The sequence below is a fragment of the Salvelinus alpinus genome, chromosome 1 (genome assembly GCF_045679555.1).
Source record: "Salvelinus alpinus chromosome 1, SLU_Salpinus.1, whole genome shotgun sequence".
In the NCBI taxonomy this organism is placed as follows: Eukaryota; Metazoa; Chordata; class Actinopteri; order Salmoniformes; family Salmonidae; genus Salvelinus; species Salvelinus alpinus.
Genome location: NC_092086.1, coordinates 89,452,611 through 89,470,133, shown reverse-complemented (window position 1 = coordinate 89,470,133; position 17,523 = coordinate 89,452,611). Strand labels below are relative to the sequence as shown.

The 17,523-nt window shown below is 40.9% G+C and overlaps 1 protein-coding gene and 1 pseudogene across 1 annotated transcript; both read left to right on the top strand.

The window, feature by feature from the left end:
* The first annotated feature begins 1,137 nt into the window (after positions 1-1,137).
* On the top strand, positions 1,138-3,733 carry LOC139539997 (glucose-dependent insulinotropic receptor-like; annotated as a pseudogene).
* A 4,661-nt stretch (positions 3,734-8,394) lies between these two features.
* Positions 8,395-11,210, top strand: LOC139533407 (RNA-binding motif protein, X-linked 2-like). Its single transcript, XM_071331446.1, has 6 exons — positions 8,395-8,626; positions 9,032-9,147; positions 9,386-9,437; positions 9,649-9,778; positions 9,961-10,147; positions 10,373-11,210. The coding sequence occupies exons 1-6, from the start codon at positions 8,622-8,624 to the stop codon at positions 11,026-11,028; spliced, it is 1,146 nt and encodes a 381-aa protein (XP_071187547.1). The 5' UTR covers positions 8,395-8,621; the 3' UTR covers positions 11,029-11,210.
* The last annotated feature ends 6,313 nt before the right edge of the window (positions 11,211-17,523 follow it).

Sequence of the window (17,523 nt, the reverse complement as noted above, 5' to 3'; positions counted from 1 at the left end):
TTGGGTAGTAATTTGTGCAGGGTAGTAAGTTATGTCACCCAATGAAATGTTTCCCATACGTAAAACGGAAGTAGTTGACTGATAACAGAGTTTCATGTCAACCTGTCTGGCAAATATTAACTCTCTCCCTATCTCTCATTCTCTCCCTATCATGTATTTTGCCTCTGTTTGTTTAGAGCTGTGTAAATACATACAGAAAACCCTTAGCCATAACGTCCAATAGGTACAGTGGTTAGTCACAGCACATTTTGTACAGCACTGTGATCGTGCAGTGTTGTGTGCCAAGATGAAGGGGCTTCTCAAGATGAAAATACCTTCTATTATATTATTTTTGCTAGGACTCACCTTAGACACTAGAGGAGCCAAGAGAGCAGATACTCTTTATTGATTCTAGTAAGTGGGAGTAGATGGTTGTTTAATCTTCCGTGTCTCTATCTGGATTTTTTTCTTCTGTGTGTTTTCTAAAGGACTCACATATATGCCTACAGATGGGTCTTCCCAAGAGACACGCCACAGCAAACTCTTCATCTCTTACCCCTTACTGCCCTACTTATTGAATTCAATGAACGGGGCTTTAAAAAACACTAAAGACTTTATGATGAAGATACAGATGGCATCAAAAGTGGATCTTAGTGTATTGTCAGATTATGTTTATACTGCATACTACTGTCATTAACCCAGATTCGGTGGTGGTGAACCCTTGTGGAAAATGTCACCAACATCCCGGATGTCTGCACCAGGGACTCTTCGAGGGGACTGGGATGACAGCCAGATAGCAGGCTGGACAAGAGTCAGATGCAGAGGAACCACAGCTGCAGACGAGAGAGGTGGGGAGATACTTTGCCCTCTCAGGAGCAAAGGCACATCAGGAGTGGATGAGTACCTTCTCAAGTTATACCTTTTTTTCCATAATAACTTTTTAATTAACAGCACCGTTTATCATTGTTTTACAAGGAGTTTGGCAGAGAAAGATATTAACAAGAAACATTTACAGAAGTCAATACAAATAGGAAAAAGGGTCTTTGGATTCAAATATCAATATACCACAGCAGGAGTGGATGTTGGTGGATATCATTTATTTGTTTTGAGGGGGTGGGGATCTCACAGATATACAGGACTTAGAGCTTGTAAATCTCAATGGCAGCTTACAATAAGACATGCTGGATAGGAGAGTCGGGTGGCAACCTCACGGCCATGATGCCTGGTGTGAGACCTATACCAACCCCTGTTGTCTACACCTCAATGACACCAGAAATTATGGGATGGATCCTGAGTGTGGCCTCCTCATTATCTCAACCAACCTGCTGGTGGCTGCTGCTCTGTTTCAGCTAATGTGCAGGAAGGGCAGTCAGAGCTGGTGCTTCGTTATCAACCTGGCCCTGCCAGATACCCTGATGTCCCTAACAACAGGGTTTCATATCAATTCAGGGGATGAACAGACTCAATTTGTGAATTCTTGATCAACTGGATAATGAACAATATACACTGCTCAAAAAAATTAAGGGAACACTTAAACAACACAATGTAACTCCAAGTCAATCACACTTCTGTGAAATCAAACTGTCCACTTAGGAAGCAACACTGATTGACAATAAATGTCACATGCTGTTGTGCAAATGGAATAGACAAAAGGTGGAAATTATAGGCAATTAGCAAGACACCCCCAAAAAAGGAGTGATTCTGCAGGTGGTGTCCACAGACCACTTCTCAGTTCCTATGCTTCCTGGCTGATGTTTTGGTCACTTTTGAATGCTGGCGGTGCTCTCACTCTAGTGGTAGCATGAGACGGAGTCTACAACCCACACAAGTGGCTCAGGTAGTGCAGTTCATCCAGGATGGCACATCAATGCGAGCTGTGGCAAAAAGGTTTGCTGTGTCTGTCAGCGTAGTGTCCAGAGCATGGAGGCGCTACCAGGAGACAGGCCAGTACATCAGGAGACGTGGAGGAGGCCGTAGGAGGGCAACAACCCAGCAGCAGGACCCCTACCTCCGCCTTTGTGCAAGGAGGTGCACTACCAGCGCCCTGCAAAATGACCTCCAGCAGGCCACAAATGTGCATGTGTCTGCTCAAACGGTCAGAAACAGACTCCATGAGGGTGGTATGAGGGCCCGACGTCCACAGGTGGGGGTTGTGCTTACAGCCCAACACCGTGCAGGACGTTTGGCATTTGCCAGAGAACACCAAGATTGGCAAATTCGCCACTGTGCTCTTCACAGATGAAAGCAGGTTCACACTGAGCACATGAGCACATGTGACAGACGTGACAGAGTCTGGAGACGCCGTGGAGAACGTTCTGCTGCCTGCAACATCCTCCAGCATGACCGGTTTGGCGATGGGTCAGTCATGGTGTGGGGTGGCATTTCTTTGTGGGGCCGCACAGCCCTCCATGTGCTCGCCAGAGGTAGCCTGACTGCCATTAGGTACCGAGATGAGATCCTCAGACCCCTTGTGAGACCATATGCTGACACATGCACATTTGTGGCCTGCTGGAGGTCATTTTGCAGGGCTCTGGCAGTGCACCTCCTTGCACAAAGGCGGAGGTAGCGGTCCTGCTGCTGGGTTGTTGCCCTCCTACGGCCTCCTCCACGTCTCCTGATGTACTGGCCTGTCTCCTGGTAGCGCCTCCATGCTCTGGACACTACGCTGACAGACACAGCAAACCTTTTTGCCACAGCTCGCATTGATGTGCCATCCTGGATGAACTGCACTACCTGAGCCACTTGTGTGGGTTGTAGACTCCGTCTCATGCTACCACTAGAGTGAGAGCACCGCCAGCATTCAAAAGTGACCAAAACATCAGCCAGGAAGCATAGGAACTGAGAAGTGGTCTGTGGTCACCACCTGCAGAATCACTCCTTTTTTGGGGGTGTCTTGCTAATTGCCTATAATTTCCACCTTTTGTCTATTCCATTTGCACAACAGCATGTGAAATTTATTGTCAATCAGTGTTGCTTCCTAAGTGGACAGTTTGATTTCACAGAAGTGTGATTGACTTGGAGTTACATTGTGTTGTTTAAGTGTTCCCTTTATTTTTTTGAGCAGTGTATATTTTTACATTAATAATCTAAATACTATAAATATAGTATGTTTATTATTCTCCTCTGCTCTGCAGCACCTTCTCTGTCATCCGTCCTAGGGGCTTCATTGTGGTGTTCTGTGCTGGCTTCTTCACCATCCTCTCTGTCTTCACCTACTTCTACCTGGAGATCCTGAAGATTGCCTGCGGCCACCAGATGCAGATCCGTCAGGCCAGCTAAAGGCTTCCACAGCGCAGCCACTACTGGGGCCACGTCAAGGCCCTGAGGACTGTGGCTCTGCTGGTGGGCTGTTTCACCATCTGCTGGTGCCCTTTGTGGTGTGTGTGTGGTGCAGGTGCTGTGTGAGGGCTGTGAGTTGTACAAGGTGCTGGAGAACGACCTGATCAACCCTCTGGTGTACACCTGCTGGCAGAGGGAGGTGTGGCTGAAGATCGGGGCACTCATCTCCGTTAAGGACAGGTTCAGGAACACAGCTGTGTTAGAGGCTAGTGAGAGATGTCAGACAGAGCTGCGTATACTGCGTACACTTACACTGTTATATCTGTGGACGATGCCCTGAGCCTGGATCCCACCTTCCCCCGGTCACCACTGAACAGGTTCACACTGTATCGCTTTCGGCCTCAACCACCTTGTAAATGACTTAAACATTTTGAGAACAACTCATTGAGGTTTAATAAACCAATTTGAACACTTACTGTGGCAGCTTAGCGCTTTCTCCATTTCTGGTAGAAACGGTTCACGTCACACATCTGGCGACAGCAACCAACTGACAAAAACAACGAAAAGTGGAAAAATAACAGTGAGATAATGGATGTGGAGACATCATGAAACCTATTTGCTGTTTTTCCCCTCTGTTTCCTCTACTAACCTAATTGATATTATCTCTGCAAAGTATGCACTTTGTCCCTCTGCATTCCCACCCAGCTAGCACATAATGCTCTGAGCGCTATATGTTTCTTAGAGTGTGATTGTTCTGGGAATGGTGCAGGATAGTTACTTGGCTTTGGAACATTCTCAGTACATTGAACTTGACAAAATAATGTTCTTTTTTTGGTATTTCATTACTTTAACAGAACGTTTCCTAAAAGTTCAAACTTGGTTACATTTAATTTTAAAAAATGGTAATGTTCTAGGAACCTTTTCCAACTGGATTGGGAATGTCATCAAATTGTTCCGAGAATGTTAAGAAATAATGTTCTGTGGGAATTTCAGTACTTCAGCTTAACGTTTTCTGTAGGTTTACACATGGTTCAATTTTCTCAGAACACTACAAATATTTTCCATAAAAACCCAATAATTGGCCACACCTGATCTTACTAAGTGCTTGTTTCCTTTAAAATGGCGTCTGTTTGAATAAACTAAAATGAACAGCTTTGTATGAGTAAAGAAAAGATGGTATCATGGTGGATAGAGAACAGAAGATCATAGCTTTAAATCTCATTGACACAGTGTTTGCATGATTAATGCCTAAGCAAATTAAATTCCATGTGTCCTATCTGTGCTTGGAGATCAAAACAGTTAAACTAAGCTAGCAGTGTTATTAAAAGTCTTATTGAAACATTCAGTGAAAATAAAATAACCTAGAATTTCTGTTCTCAGGACGTTTATAAAATCTCCCAGGAATACTTTTAGGGAACCATAGTAAAACGTCCTCAGAACCGCCCTGCAACATTAAAATGTATGTTCCCAGAGCAGCCATCGCCTGTATTGTGGGAGGCAATATTGTCAACCAATCAATAAGATGTTTTTGCTTGACCCACACCAACGTGACCAATGGCATGACTGAAACAGGAGCCAACTTTGCTGCAATTCATGTATACAGTGGATATGTACAAATGACTGTGATATTTGAGTCTCTCTCACCATTTGAGTGTACATTGTACAAACATATTTTCAGTTTGAGTGTTTTGATATGTTATTTATTTTTTATTATTGGGATTTATTAGGTTGGAGACATGTTTATTTCAACATTATAAAGGAACTTTTATAAACAATGACAACACCCAATTTGTAAGTCGCTCTGGATAAGAGCGTCTGCTAAATGACTTAAATGTAAATGTAAACACCGCCATGTTGCACTGAGCCTTGCTGTTGGAAAACAACATCAGTAGCTAGGTTTCCACCTAATTGGCGACAGATTTTCATGCAAATATTCTAAAATCTGCATAAAGAAAGATGCACCTTTTCCCACCAGAGATGTTTCCATCAAATTGACTTGTTGCAGATAAGAAGCTGTGCGTGATGATGTAGTGCATATAAAAATACTTTTGCAGTTAAATTCGAATGTACCGAATAAAAAAATACAAGATTAATGGGTTTCCATCACATTTTTAACTGTACTGATGGTTTTCTCGCAATTTCTTTTTGCGTTATATAGCGAATTTGCCCACTCTGGTATTGACACTGCATGTTTTTCTGACTAGTCCTAGTGGGAGGTTCACACAACATGTTATCGCGGTTTATTTCGATTATGATAGTTATTATATCAATAGTTGCGCATAAAAGCGTTTCCACCAACAGTTCTTGCATAATTAATTTTCCTTACTCCAAAAAATCCCACCCTGTCTAGCTGGACAGTTTACCGACAAATGTTCTGTTTCCATTAGGCCTGTCATTAAATATTTTTTCCCGACATGTACTTTACTCGCATTAAAAGGTTGGATGGAAACCCGGTTAGTGTCAGACTTGAGGCTGTCCCAGATGCACCTCCCCCGACTTCATTCTTCGACTTTTGTCTACATTCGGTTGCTTTCACCTTACCACTTAAACGAGCCCATTGTCTATGTGTGTCTGAGAAGCAGTGGTGGAAAAAGTACTCATTTGTAATACTTGAGTAAAAGTAAAGATACCTAAACAGTAAATTACTCAAGTAAAAGTGAAAGTCACCTAGTAAAATACTACTCGAGTAAAAGTCTAAAAGTATTTGGTTTGAAATATATTTAATTATCAAAAATACATGGAATTGCTAAAATATACTTATACAGCTTTTGGAAAGTTTTCAGACCCCTTGACTTTTTCCACATTTTGTTAAGTTAGTCTTATTCTAAAATTGATTACATCGTTTTTTCCCCTCATCAATCTACACACAATACCCCATAATGACAGAGCAAAAATAGGTTTTTAGAAATGTTTGCAAATAAAAAACTTAAATATGACATTTACGTAAGTATTCAGACCCGGAGGTGAACCTTCTCCCCAGTCTGAGCTGTTGAGCTCTCTGGAGCAGGTTTTCATCAAGGATCTCTCTGTACTTTGCTCTGTTCATCTTTGCCTCAATCCTGACTGGTCTCGCAGTCGCTGCCGCTGAAAAACATCCCCACAGCATGATACTGCCACCACCATGCTTCCCCGTAGGGATGGTGCCAGGTTTCCTCCAGATGTAACGCTTGGCATTCAAGCGAAAGTGTTCAATCTTGTTTTCATCAGACCAGAGAATCTTATTTCTCATGCTGTGACAGTCTTTAGGTGCCTTTTGGCAAACTCCAAGCGGGCTGTCATGTGCCTTTTACTGAGGAGTGGCTTCCGTCTGGCCACTACCATAAAGGCCTGTTTGGTGGACTGCTGCAGAGATGGTTGCCCTTCTGGAAGTTTCTCCCATCTCCACAGAGGAACTCTAGAGCTCTGTCAGAGTGACCATTGGGTTCTTGGTCACCTCCCTGATCAAGGCCCTTCTCCCCTGATTGCTCAGTTTGGCCAGGCGGCCAGCTCTATAAAGAGCCTTGGTGATTCAAAACTTCTTCCATTTAAAAATTATGGAGGCCACAGTGTTCTTGGGGACCTTCAATGCTGCAGACATTTTTGGTACCCTTCCCTAGATCTGTGCCTCGACACAATCCTGTCTCGGAGCTCTACTGACAACTCCTTCGACCTCATGGCTTGGTTTTTGCTCTAACATGCACTGTCAACTGTGGGACCTTATATAGACAGGTGTGTGCCTTTCTAAATCATGTCCAATCAATTAAATTTACCATGGGTGGACTCCAATCAAGTTGTAGAAAAATAATATGGCTGTAACGTAACAAAATGTGGAAAAAGTCAAGGGGTCTGAATACTTTCCGAAGGCACTAAGTATTAAAAGTAAAAGTAAAGTATAAATCACTTAAAATTACTTATATTAAGCAAACCAAACAATGTTCTTGCTTTTTATTTATTTACAGATAGCCAGGGGCAATCTCCAACACTCAGACATAATTTACACATTATTTTTTATGTTTAGTGAGTCCACCAGATCAGAGGCAGTAGGGATGACCAGGGATGGTCTCTTGATAAGTGCGTGAATTTGACCATTGTCCTGTCAAAATGTAACGAGTACTTTTGGGTGTAACGAGTACTTTATAAAAATGTATGGAGTAAAAAGTACATTATTTTCTTTAGGATCTAGAAACACAAGCATTTCGCTACACTCGCATTAACATCTGCTAACCATGTGTATGTGACAAATAAAATTTGATTTGATTTGATTTAGTGAAGTAGAAGTAAAAGTAGGCAAAAATGTAAACAGTAAAGTAAAGGACAGATACCCCAAAAGTAAAAATACTTTAAAGTACTTTACACCACTGTTGAGAGGTGTACGTAGGTATAGGTGTTTTGAAGTGGAACAGCTTGTTTTGTGTACAAATGGTTGTTCTCTGATCAGTCAGTGATTATATGAACAACTTTTTTTGACAAAGTAATTTCTTATGAATGTAGTGTGTATTATTACCTCCATTCAGGAGGTACATGGGAAATGTGTGTTATGTTTTATTGCCCACATTTTGCATCATCTCCAAATGATTTACTCTCTTTGTGTCAATGAAGAATTGCTTTATTGTTGTCACTTACAGTACCATAGTGGCAACATATTGAGAAAACCTTGATATGGGGTAGGTATTGTTTGAGTGTTTGTTGGTTCAAATAAATGAGACAGTGGTTGAATGATTATTATTTCATGGGCACTTCCTTGTCATATAAGCACTTATTTATAGGATAAATATATCAATTTTTCACAACTAGGCAATACAATTACACTCACTGATATGAGGGATGATGGTGCTATAAAAGTCGATATCATAAAGAGAACTGATAATACGTGTGGGCCAATGCAGTATCATTGAAGCAAACTTTTCCTGAATAAAAAAATACTCTTGGAATTGAATAACATTATATTAAAATGCATTTTTTCGGCAGGACTCTTTTGGAAAGACACTTACAAGTTTGTCTGAAGTTTGTCCACTGAGAAGGAAACATGCCTTTAAACTACACCTCCCACAATCCCCTCCGCTTAGTCTGACGCGTCGATAACGGAAGTTGTCTCTGGTCGTCACTAGTTACCCCAGCCAGAAAGTCATAATTATGGCTAAACCCCCACCTATTTCTACAATTTCTCTTCTTAAAATCTGGTTTTAAACCTAACACTAACCGTAACCCCACTGCTAACCTTAACCTTAAATTACGACCAAAAAGCTTTTTATTCAATTTTTTATTAATATGTACGATATAGCCAATTTTGACTTTGTGACTGTGGTAGCTAACTAAAGTAATGACAAACGGGATCTCCATTTTAAAGTCAGAATCGCGTTTACGTTCATGAAGATCACTTTATAATGAAGTGAGTATAAGTGACTGATTATGTGCTGTACATTTTGTATCGACTGCACCTATTATATAGTTACTCGCGTTGGTGTAATGTTAATAGTGATCATGTGAAGAGATCTAGCTAACTAACTAGCCAGCCAGCCAGCCACTAACTTTACCTGGACATCAGTCAACATGGCTAACGTTGTCTTGCTAATAATTTGCTACTGTTACTAATGTTAACGTTATATAAATACACCATACTAACCATAATAGCTGCTAGCTAACTAGTCAGATGGTATGTAGTTACTCATGGGGTAAAAAAAAAGCTTGGCCATGGATGGTCAAGAAAAGAGACAGGATCAGCAGAGAGATGATTCTGTATTCTATTGCATGTTAAACACAATTTTGTTGTCCATCTCTCCCTCCCACCCTGCAGTCCCCTGACCAAAGTGAAGCTGATCAATGAGCTGAATGAGAGAGAGGCCTCACTGGGGGTCAAGGAGACTGTGTCATGGCACTCGGAGTACAAGGACAGCGCCTGGATCTTCATCGGTAAGAGGCTGTGTCAGAGACACCTGTGGGATTGAGTAGAATTGATCCAAACCCTTGTATTACAAATCCACACCATACTAACAGCCAAGGTTGGTGTGTAGTGTACTGGCAGCTCACCAGTTGGGGGCTGAAAATGAGTGGCTTGTTTATTCACAGTTAATGGCTTGCTCTCTAGTCTCTCACCACCAGAGTTATAAGCCTTTTTTTTTTACCTTAGTGTTTCTGTTGTAACCTGCAGGTGGATTTCCTTATGAGCTGACAGAAGGTGACATCGTCTGTGTCTTCTCTCAGTGAGGCCCATACATATACCCTTTCCTCCCATCTCTCCACTCACTCACATTCCCCTTTCTCTCCCCCTGTTCTTTCTGTCTCTTGTTTATCCAATTGCATGTCTCTTTCCACCCTTATCTACCACTCTTCCCTCTGAACCTTCTTCCTTTTCATTCTGAATAAAAAAATTCTGCATTAGATTGAGTTATCCTGCTTAATGTGTGTCTGCAGGTATGGCGAGATAGCCAACATCAACCTGGTGCGTGATAAGAAGACTGGTAAATCCAAAGGCTTCTGCTTCATCTGCTACGAGGACCAAAGGAGCACAATCCTGGCTGTGGACAACTTAAACGGGATCAAGGTAATGAACAGTAATCACTCCCAGCTGAAAGAGAACAAGAGAGAAATACATTTTATGAGACCAAACCAGTAAACATGCATAAATGAAGGTTAGATGTTCCAAACACTTTTACTGGCAAAATACTTGTAAATTACTGTACCTCATTACATTGTGTTATGATCTGTCTCTCTCTTGACATCTAGATAAAGGGGCGGACCATCCGAGTGGACCACGTGCTGAACTACCGCCCTCCCAAAGACAATGAGGACATGGACGATATCACCAAGCGCCTGAGGGAGGAGGGCTGTGCCCCTAAACTACCCGACCATTCATCCTCTGAGTCCGAAGAAGAGGAACAGTATGCTGTACCAGTGAAGAAGCCCAAGAAAGGTGAGGAGGGGATACTACTGGAGGCTTAGATGGTACATGTCTGCTGCTTGTCATTCCCAGAGCCGTTTTGACTAAAGTAGACTTTAATTGTAAGGCAAGGACACTGAGTACAGCCAAGTAGTGAAGGATAACTTGGCTGTCAGTGTCTCAAATAGGCGTCTGTCATGTTCATATCATCTCCTCTTACCTGACCTCACTCTGTCTTTTCTTTCATTTCCAACCCAGACAAGAAAGAGAAGAAGAAAAATAAAAAGGAGAAAAAGGAGAAGAAGGCTCTAAAGGAGGAGAGGGAGCAGAGGGAGAGGCTGGCCCAGACTCCCCCTGGGCCTGCCCCGACAGTGAGGATGAAGCAGGAGAAAGAGGACCTGGGTTATGACAAGTACAGCCAGCGGGGGGCGGCAGAGGAGCGGCTGAGGTCCAGGGGAGAGAGACCAGGGCCTGGGGCAGAACCACGGAACCCCCGAGACACACACAGGCAGGAGGACGGAGGGTTACGAAATCGCCATGGAGACCAACAGAACAGAGAGAGGGATAGGTCCAGGGAGGATGAGAAGAGGAGACATGAGATGGTGGAGAGGAGAGATGGAGGACTGCAGTTGGAGAGCAAGAGGACAGGCAGGGAGGAGGGAGAAAGAACTAGGGAGAGAGAAAGAGAGAGGGACAATGATAGAAATAGGGAGAGCGAGAAAGACAGGGACAGTGATAGAAATAGGGACAGGGAGCGAGAGAAAGACAGGGACAGTGATAGAAATAGGGACAGGGAGCGAGAGAAAGACCGGGATAGTGATAGAAATAGGGACAGTGATAGGAATAGAGAGAGAGACCAGTCCAGTAAGCACAGAGAAAAACACAGTCGGGAGAGAGACTACAGGAGAAAGTAACAGGAAATACATGCCATGAGAAGATGTCCTATACTGTTTCCACGACAACAGCTTAGTCAACATCAGCAGCAGAGTAAATGGGAACTGGATTTCCAATGGATTGCCACCTTTAAACTGCTGTACACTGTTTAATTTGACTTACTGATTTACTGTTGTAAATAAAAATGACAATTGCTTTTGTAGAGAAGACTTGAGATTTGCTTTCAAACAAGAGTGAGACAGATGCCATATAAATAACATTTTTATTTTTGTAATTAGATTTCAAGTGATAGACACCTAACGCAAGATCGGAGCTTCCTCTTGGCTTCAAAAATATAGGTAATTTTGGGTGAAAAGAGAGAAATAGCCTCCAAAGATATAACATTGACTGTCCAAAACAACATTACACAACTTATAATTCAGTGAAGAACCAACAAAATTAGAAAATGAATAATTCTAATCAAACAAAGAGTATTTACATGGTATCACTAGCCCATACCTGCTTTACAGGATTTTAACTGTAATTCATCCGTATCACTGAACGTCACGCTAAATTATGTTTAAAAGCCACATCAACATAGTTAATCACCTAGCGAGAGAGAACAAAGCATTGCTACAGAAATATATTCCATGAATAAATTAACTTTGTGTCAAAACATGAAAGGGGAAAAAGAGGTAAAGCATATTGTGCCTGTGATCATCAGCCATTAAATAAACAATTTAATTCCAACCAAGAGGTTAAGCGTGTGAAGGAGCCTGTCGATCGTTGGCATTTGAAACACAGTACATGTAATCAGCTCTTTTAATCTCATCACACAAGGGTTCCAATGAAAATACCAAACTGGGGTACAGAGACTGAGGACGAGCCACCATTTTGTCCTTAGTAGACAGATATGAGTTAATCTCCCTCTCTCTGGGTTAACCGTTCCTTATCCTCTCTAAACTCTCCCAGTGGGGGGCCAGGCAACAGACAGGCCACACTCACTTAATCACTGGGATTTTAGTCACCATCGTTGTCTGGCTGCATGAATAGATCCTCAATGCTATGCTATCCTCTAGTCCAGTTGATGCTATCTGTTAGTTGCCTAGGTGGTGATGTACTAGACAGTTTTTATGAATTCCATGTCTGCGCTTCGCTGGTCAGACTGGGCTAGAGGTCAGAGATCAATTTCTGCTATGACCTGGGCCCCAGATGAGCAGACACTTAGCCAGGCTGGGAAGAAAAGGAGAGGAGAGCATTGCGGTGTCCCAAATATATATTTTTTTAGTTAGGGACATAATTGCAATTGAAAGGGGAGTTTTAGAGCGTGGAAGTTGGTGCAATTTAGCACTATGTGATGCAATATAGTTGAATATCATGCAAGCATCATATTTAACTGGGTTTTGACCAATTCTCTGTTGAGAGATAATAATAATAAAGTTCAGGGAGACAACCCAGATATTGACCTTCTGTCTTGGTTTATAAACTCCTCCACACTATATAGCCTCAAAGGTTTCCTACTGTATAGGAATACATCACACAAGCAGAACAAATATTTTGCCATTACAATTAACAACACTGATAGTATCAACCCCCATCATTTCCTGTTTACAAAAAACAAAGAAATACAGAAAATAAGCTCTGATCATAAACTGTAATGATCACATTTCAATCCACAATCTGACACAGATGATGCAGTCCATCCAGAGTTGAAAAGAAGTTGTCAAGAGTATCTATCACAAATAAGAAATTGTTATAGAATCCTCACAGGATCTGGCAAGACTCGGGAAGAGAGAAGTATTGGGCCTGCTGTACAAAATATGTATTTGACATGTTTACTATGAATGTACTGAATCTAAAACACTTGGGTTGTATTTCCCTGAGGTATGTCAAGAACGTGTGTACTTTTCAGGGTTGTAGAATGATTATAATGGATTGACAGGTGGATGAAAATGCCTCTGAATGAGGTATGGTAGTAGGTGCCAGGTGCACTGGTTTGAGTGTGTCAACGCTGCTGGGTTTTTCCACACTCAACAATTTCCTGCGTGCATAAATAATGGTCCACCACCCAAAGGACATCCAGCCAATTTGACACAACTGTGGGAAGCATTAGAGTCAACATGGGCCAGCATCCCTGTGGAACGCTTGACACCTTATAGAGCCCATACCCCGACAAATTGAGTCTGTTCTGAGGGCAAAAGGAGTGTACAATAATAGGAATATTGTACACTCAGTGTACAGTGGATATCATAAGTATTCCATCACCTTGGATGTCTTCACATTTTATTGCTTTAGTGGGATTAAAATGGATTTGTAATATTTTGTCAACAGATCGTTGACAAAATATTACAAACTCTCCATATTACAACAACATACTCTGAAATGCGTAAGTGAGATTTTTACTTTTTACATTTCTTAAAATGTAATGAAAAATAATATACAGTACCTTAATTAGATAAGTATTCACCCCGAGTCAATACATGCTAGAAACACTTTTGGGCAGTGATTACAGCTGTGAGTCTTCTTGGGTTAGTCTCTAAGAGCTCTTCACACTTGGATTGTGCAATATTTGCCCATTATTCTTTTAAAAAATGTGTCAAGCTCTGTCAAGGTGTTGGGGGTCATAGCTACACAGCAATTTTGAAATCTTGCCATATATTTTCAAGCAGATTTTAGTCCAAACTTTCACTTGGTCACTCAGGAACATTAACGGTCTTCTTGGTAAGCAACTTCAGTATAGATTTGGCCTTGTGTTGTAGTTTATTACCCTGCTGAAAGGTGCATTTGTCTCCCAGTGTCTTGTGGAAAGCAAACTGAAGACTGTTTTCCTCTAGGATCTATCCTGAAATATTCCAGTTTTTGCCAATGTCAAGCTTACCCATACCATGATGCTGCCACACTTGAAAATAAGGAGGCAGTTACTCAGTGATGTGTTGTGTTGGATTTGCCCCAAACATAAGGCTTTGCAATTAGGCCAAAAAGTGTATTCCTTTACCGTGTTTTCTCACAGTATAACTTTAGTGCTTTGTTGCACACAGGATGCATGTTTTGGAATATTCTGTATATTTATAGCCTTCTTTTCACTTTGTCATTTAGGTCATTATTGTGGAGTAACTAGAATGTTGTTGATCCATCCTCAGTTGCTTTCTCCCATCACCCTCCCATTCTCCTGTAGCAGTTTTAAAATCACAAATGGCCTCATGGTGACATCCCTGAGCAGTTTATTTCCTGTCCTCCAGCTCAGTTCAGAACGACAACTGTTGTGTCTGGGTGGTTTAATACATCATCCACAGCATAATTATTAATTTGACCATGCTTAAAGAGATATTCAATGTTTGATTTGTTATTGTTACTCATCTACCAATCACTGCCCTTCTTTATGAGGCTTTTTATGAGGCTCTCTGGTCTTTGTAATTTAATCTGTGCTTGAAATTCAATACTTGACTGAGGAACCTTACAGATGTCATATGGACAGAGGAAGGTGTAGCCATTAAAAAATGTATGTCAAATCTATTATTTCACAGAGTGAGTCCATGTAATTTTTGTAATTTGTTAAGCCAAAATTTACTCCTGAACTAATTCAGGGGGTGAATACTTATGCATCGACTATATTTGAGTTATAAAATGTTTATTCATTTTTGTAGAATTATTTTCACTTCGACATTGAGTATTTCATGTAGTATAATGACAACAAAAAAATCACAATTACATCCATTTCAATCCCACTTTGTAAATACATCCAAGGGGGATTAATATTTATGATACCCACTGTAATGACAGCCTAGGTATTCATTAGCATTTCTAAGACTTGGTTTTCATATGACAGTACCTGCAAAGGATTTCTATATTTCTAACTGCCATCGTATGTTTAAAGTAGCTGTCCAGTGTTTCCAGATTTCTATTAAATATTTATATGATCTATAATTAATTACAATATGAATTAAATAATGTCCACCTTTTGGAAGGGAAACTATGTTAAAAATCAGGTTGTTTTCTGTGTTTGAATGATGTGGGGGTATTACCGGTCAATAAAAGTATTCATGACAAGTAAACTGCTGATTGGCCAGCTCAGCCAATGAGACGTCTCGGCCAAAACACTGACATCCTCCTCTATGATATGCAGCTTCTCTATGATGAAATAGCAAGCATTTTTTAAACAGTCTGTTTCAGATATATGTTTTTGAAGTGGTTTTTTTCCTCAAATGTATGCTTTGGCCACAATTACAAGTATAGAACGAATCAACAACATTATTTGGCTATGAGTGAACAGATGAGCTTTTAAAAGTGAGATTTTTCCTGGACAGTTACTTTAAGTTAGATGATAGAATGCTTATGAATGTTGACAGATGTTTTTGTCAGGTAATGGTGATGTAGACCTAAAAGGTGTTTTCAATTTGCAAAGTGGAAACAAATGCACCATGAAATCCTGAAATCTCATTTTGTGGACAGTGTCTCTGCCTTAGTTTTCTTTTCACTGATTTGATCTCCTATTGCCCCATTAACAATACATTAATGAAATGCCAAACAGACAGTTTGTTTTTTATGACCATGTTTTCCTTTCTGCTTGCATTTTGTATTGATATTGATGTGTGTATTTTCTGTAAATCAGGGCTAATCTGTGAATGAGACATTGGTCTCAGTATGACTCCCTGATTAAATAAAGGTAAAAATAAATAAAAAGAAGACTGCAGTCCAATGACTCATGGCAACTGATCATGATAACTGACGCAGCATGAAAGGCTTAAAGTCCATCTTAGGAAAATATGATCGTCACAGTTAGCATTTTTTGCTGACATTACAGATAAACCATAGTGATTGCAGAGCTGTGCTGCCCAAAGGACTGTGTTGGCAGAAATGTCTGTCCAGGCAGTGGGTAAAACAGGGACACTGACCACTAGAGCAGAATGTCAGGAAGTTTCAACAGCTCAAAATAACCTCAAAACCTCTGTACAACAGTTGAGTAACCGTGAACACATAAATAGCGCTCAAATTAACAGAATATCCTCATACATCTTTTAGAAAATATGGTCATTTACATATTTCAAACATTTTTAAGAAAGACGAGAGCAGTGGAGCAGAGGTGATTGGCAGAGGGTGTTTCTGGGTATACTGCAGGGGTTTGTGGGCAAGTAGTGGGGATCCCTCCCTCCATGCAGGACATCAGGAGAGCGAGCAGGAGAGGACTGTTGGATTACAGACATATCCGTGGTCGACGTCATTAGAGGTATTTCATGGAAAGGTGGGTACTTGTTCGGTTACTATGATGCCAGGTGAGGGCGAAGGTACATGGCTAGACTACTATGGGATGTCCATTTTTACCCACTTTGTCACAGGATTTTGCCCCGAAGTCCACTCAAACCGAGAGTCTGTTCAAGACACTAAGGGTTGGACTGAGTCAGTCTGAGTTAGTCCTCAGAGATGCCCTCCCAACGCAGGGCATGCTAGTTAGGATACGTACAAAAGTAAGGCTGTGGTGGGTTGACTGACACAAGAGGAAAACTACCCCCATAATACAGTATATCAGAGCATAAAATAACTGAAGGTAAACCAGGATCAACGATTAAGAGAATTGTTACACATAGGAACAAATAAGAAAATGTGTGTATTTACAAATGCGTGCCTCCTCCATACTGTTCTCTGTTGGTAAGGAGTGTATTCAGAGAAAAACACAGCATATATAATCCCAACCGTGGTGGTACTGTAGTACTTGCTCCAGAACCTTCTCAGTGCTTTACAAACTTTGACAATAACCTAATCTTTAGGCAAACATTGAAGTATTCACAAACGCACACACACAATAAAATGTGACTTGACTTGTGTCATGAAGTGAACATAATGCTATCTAAAATATGACATGACACATCGAGACCTTGGGACTATCTGCGCAAAGCAGTTCTGAGATATTGAGCATAAAAGTTCACACATCTCAGAACTGTTTTGTAGTGAATTATTCTTTCTTAATTAACATTCATCACATTTGTTAAAGCGAAAGTTCCCCAAAATGGCAAATACACTATATCCTACAGAGAACTAGTAACATTGTTAAAGCTTAGCTCTGGATGAGTAAACTGATAATGTTCTGGTCTCTGACACAAGGTCAGTAAACTACTTGCTATTAAATCAATAAAATCTGGTAAGTTTGTAATTTCAGTGAAATACCCCTTCCATGGAGGTTTTCGTATTGATATAGAACAAGACAAAAACAGTAATGCCTCTCCTAAGTGCCTAAAATATGCTCTACTGCACCTGTATTTATTAGTTTTTACCTTAAATTATGTCCATTGTTCTGAAAAAGTGGCGAGAAAAAAAATTGAATTGAAAAAGAAGACCAGAACCTATGATATAATAATCAAGAACTTGGGACTAGAAGGTTCTATCTGCAAAATATATTGTTTTTAGATGGAGTATTTTTCAAGTCCCAGATCTCTGAACTGTTTTGTGATGTCTTACTCTTTTATGACTCAATAAGTATATCACCTTACATGCAATTATTTTTGATTGACAACCCAGCATTGTGATTGGATCGCAGATAGAAC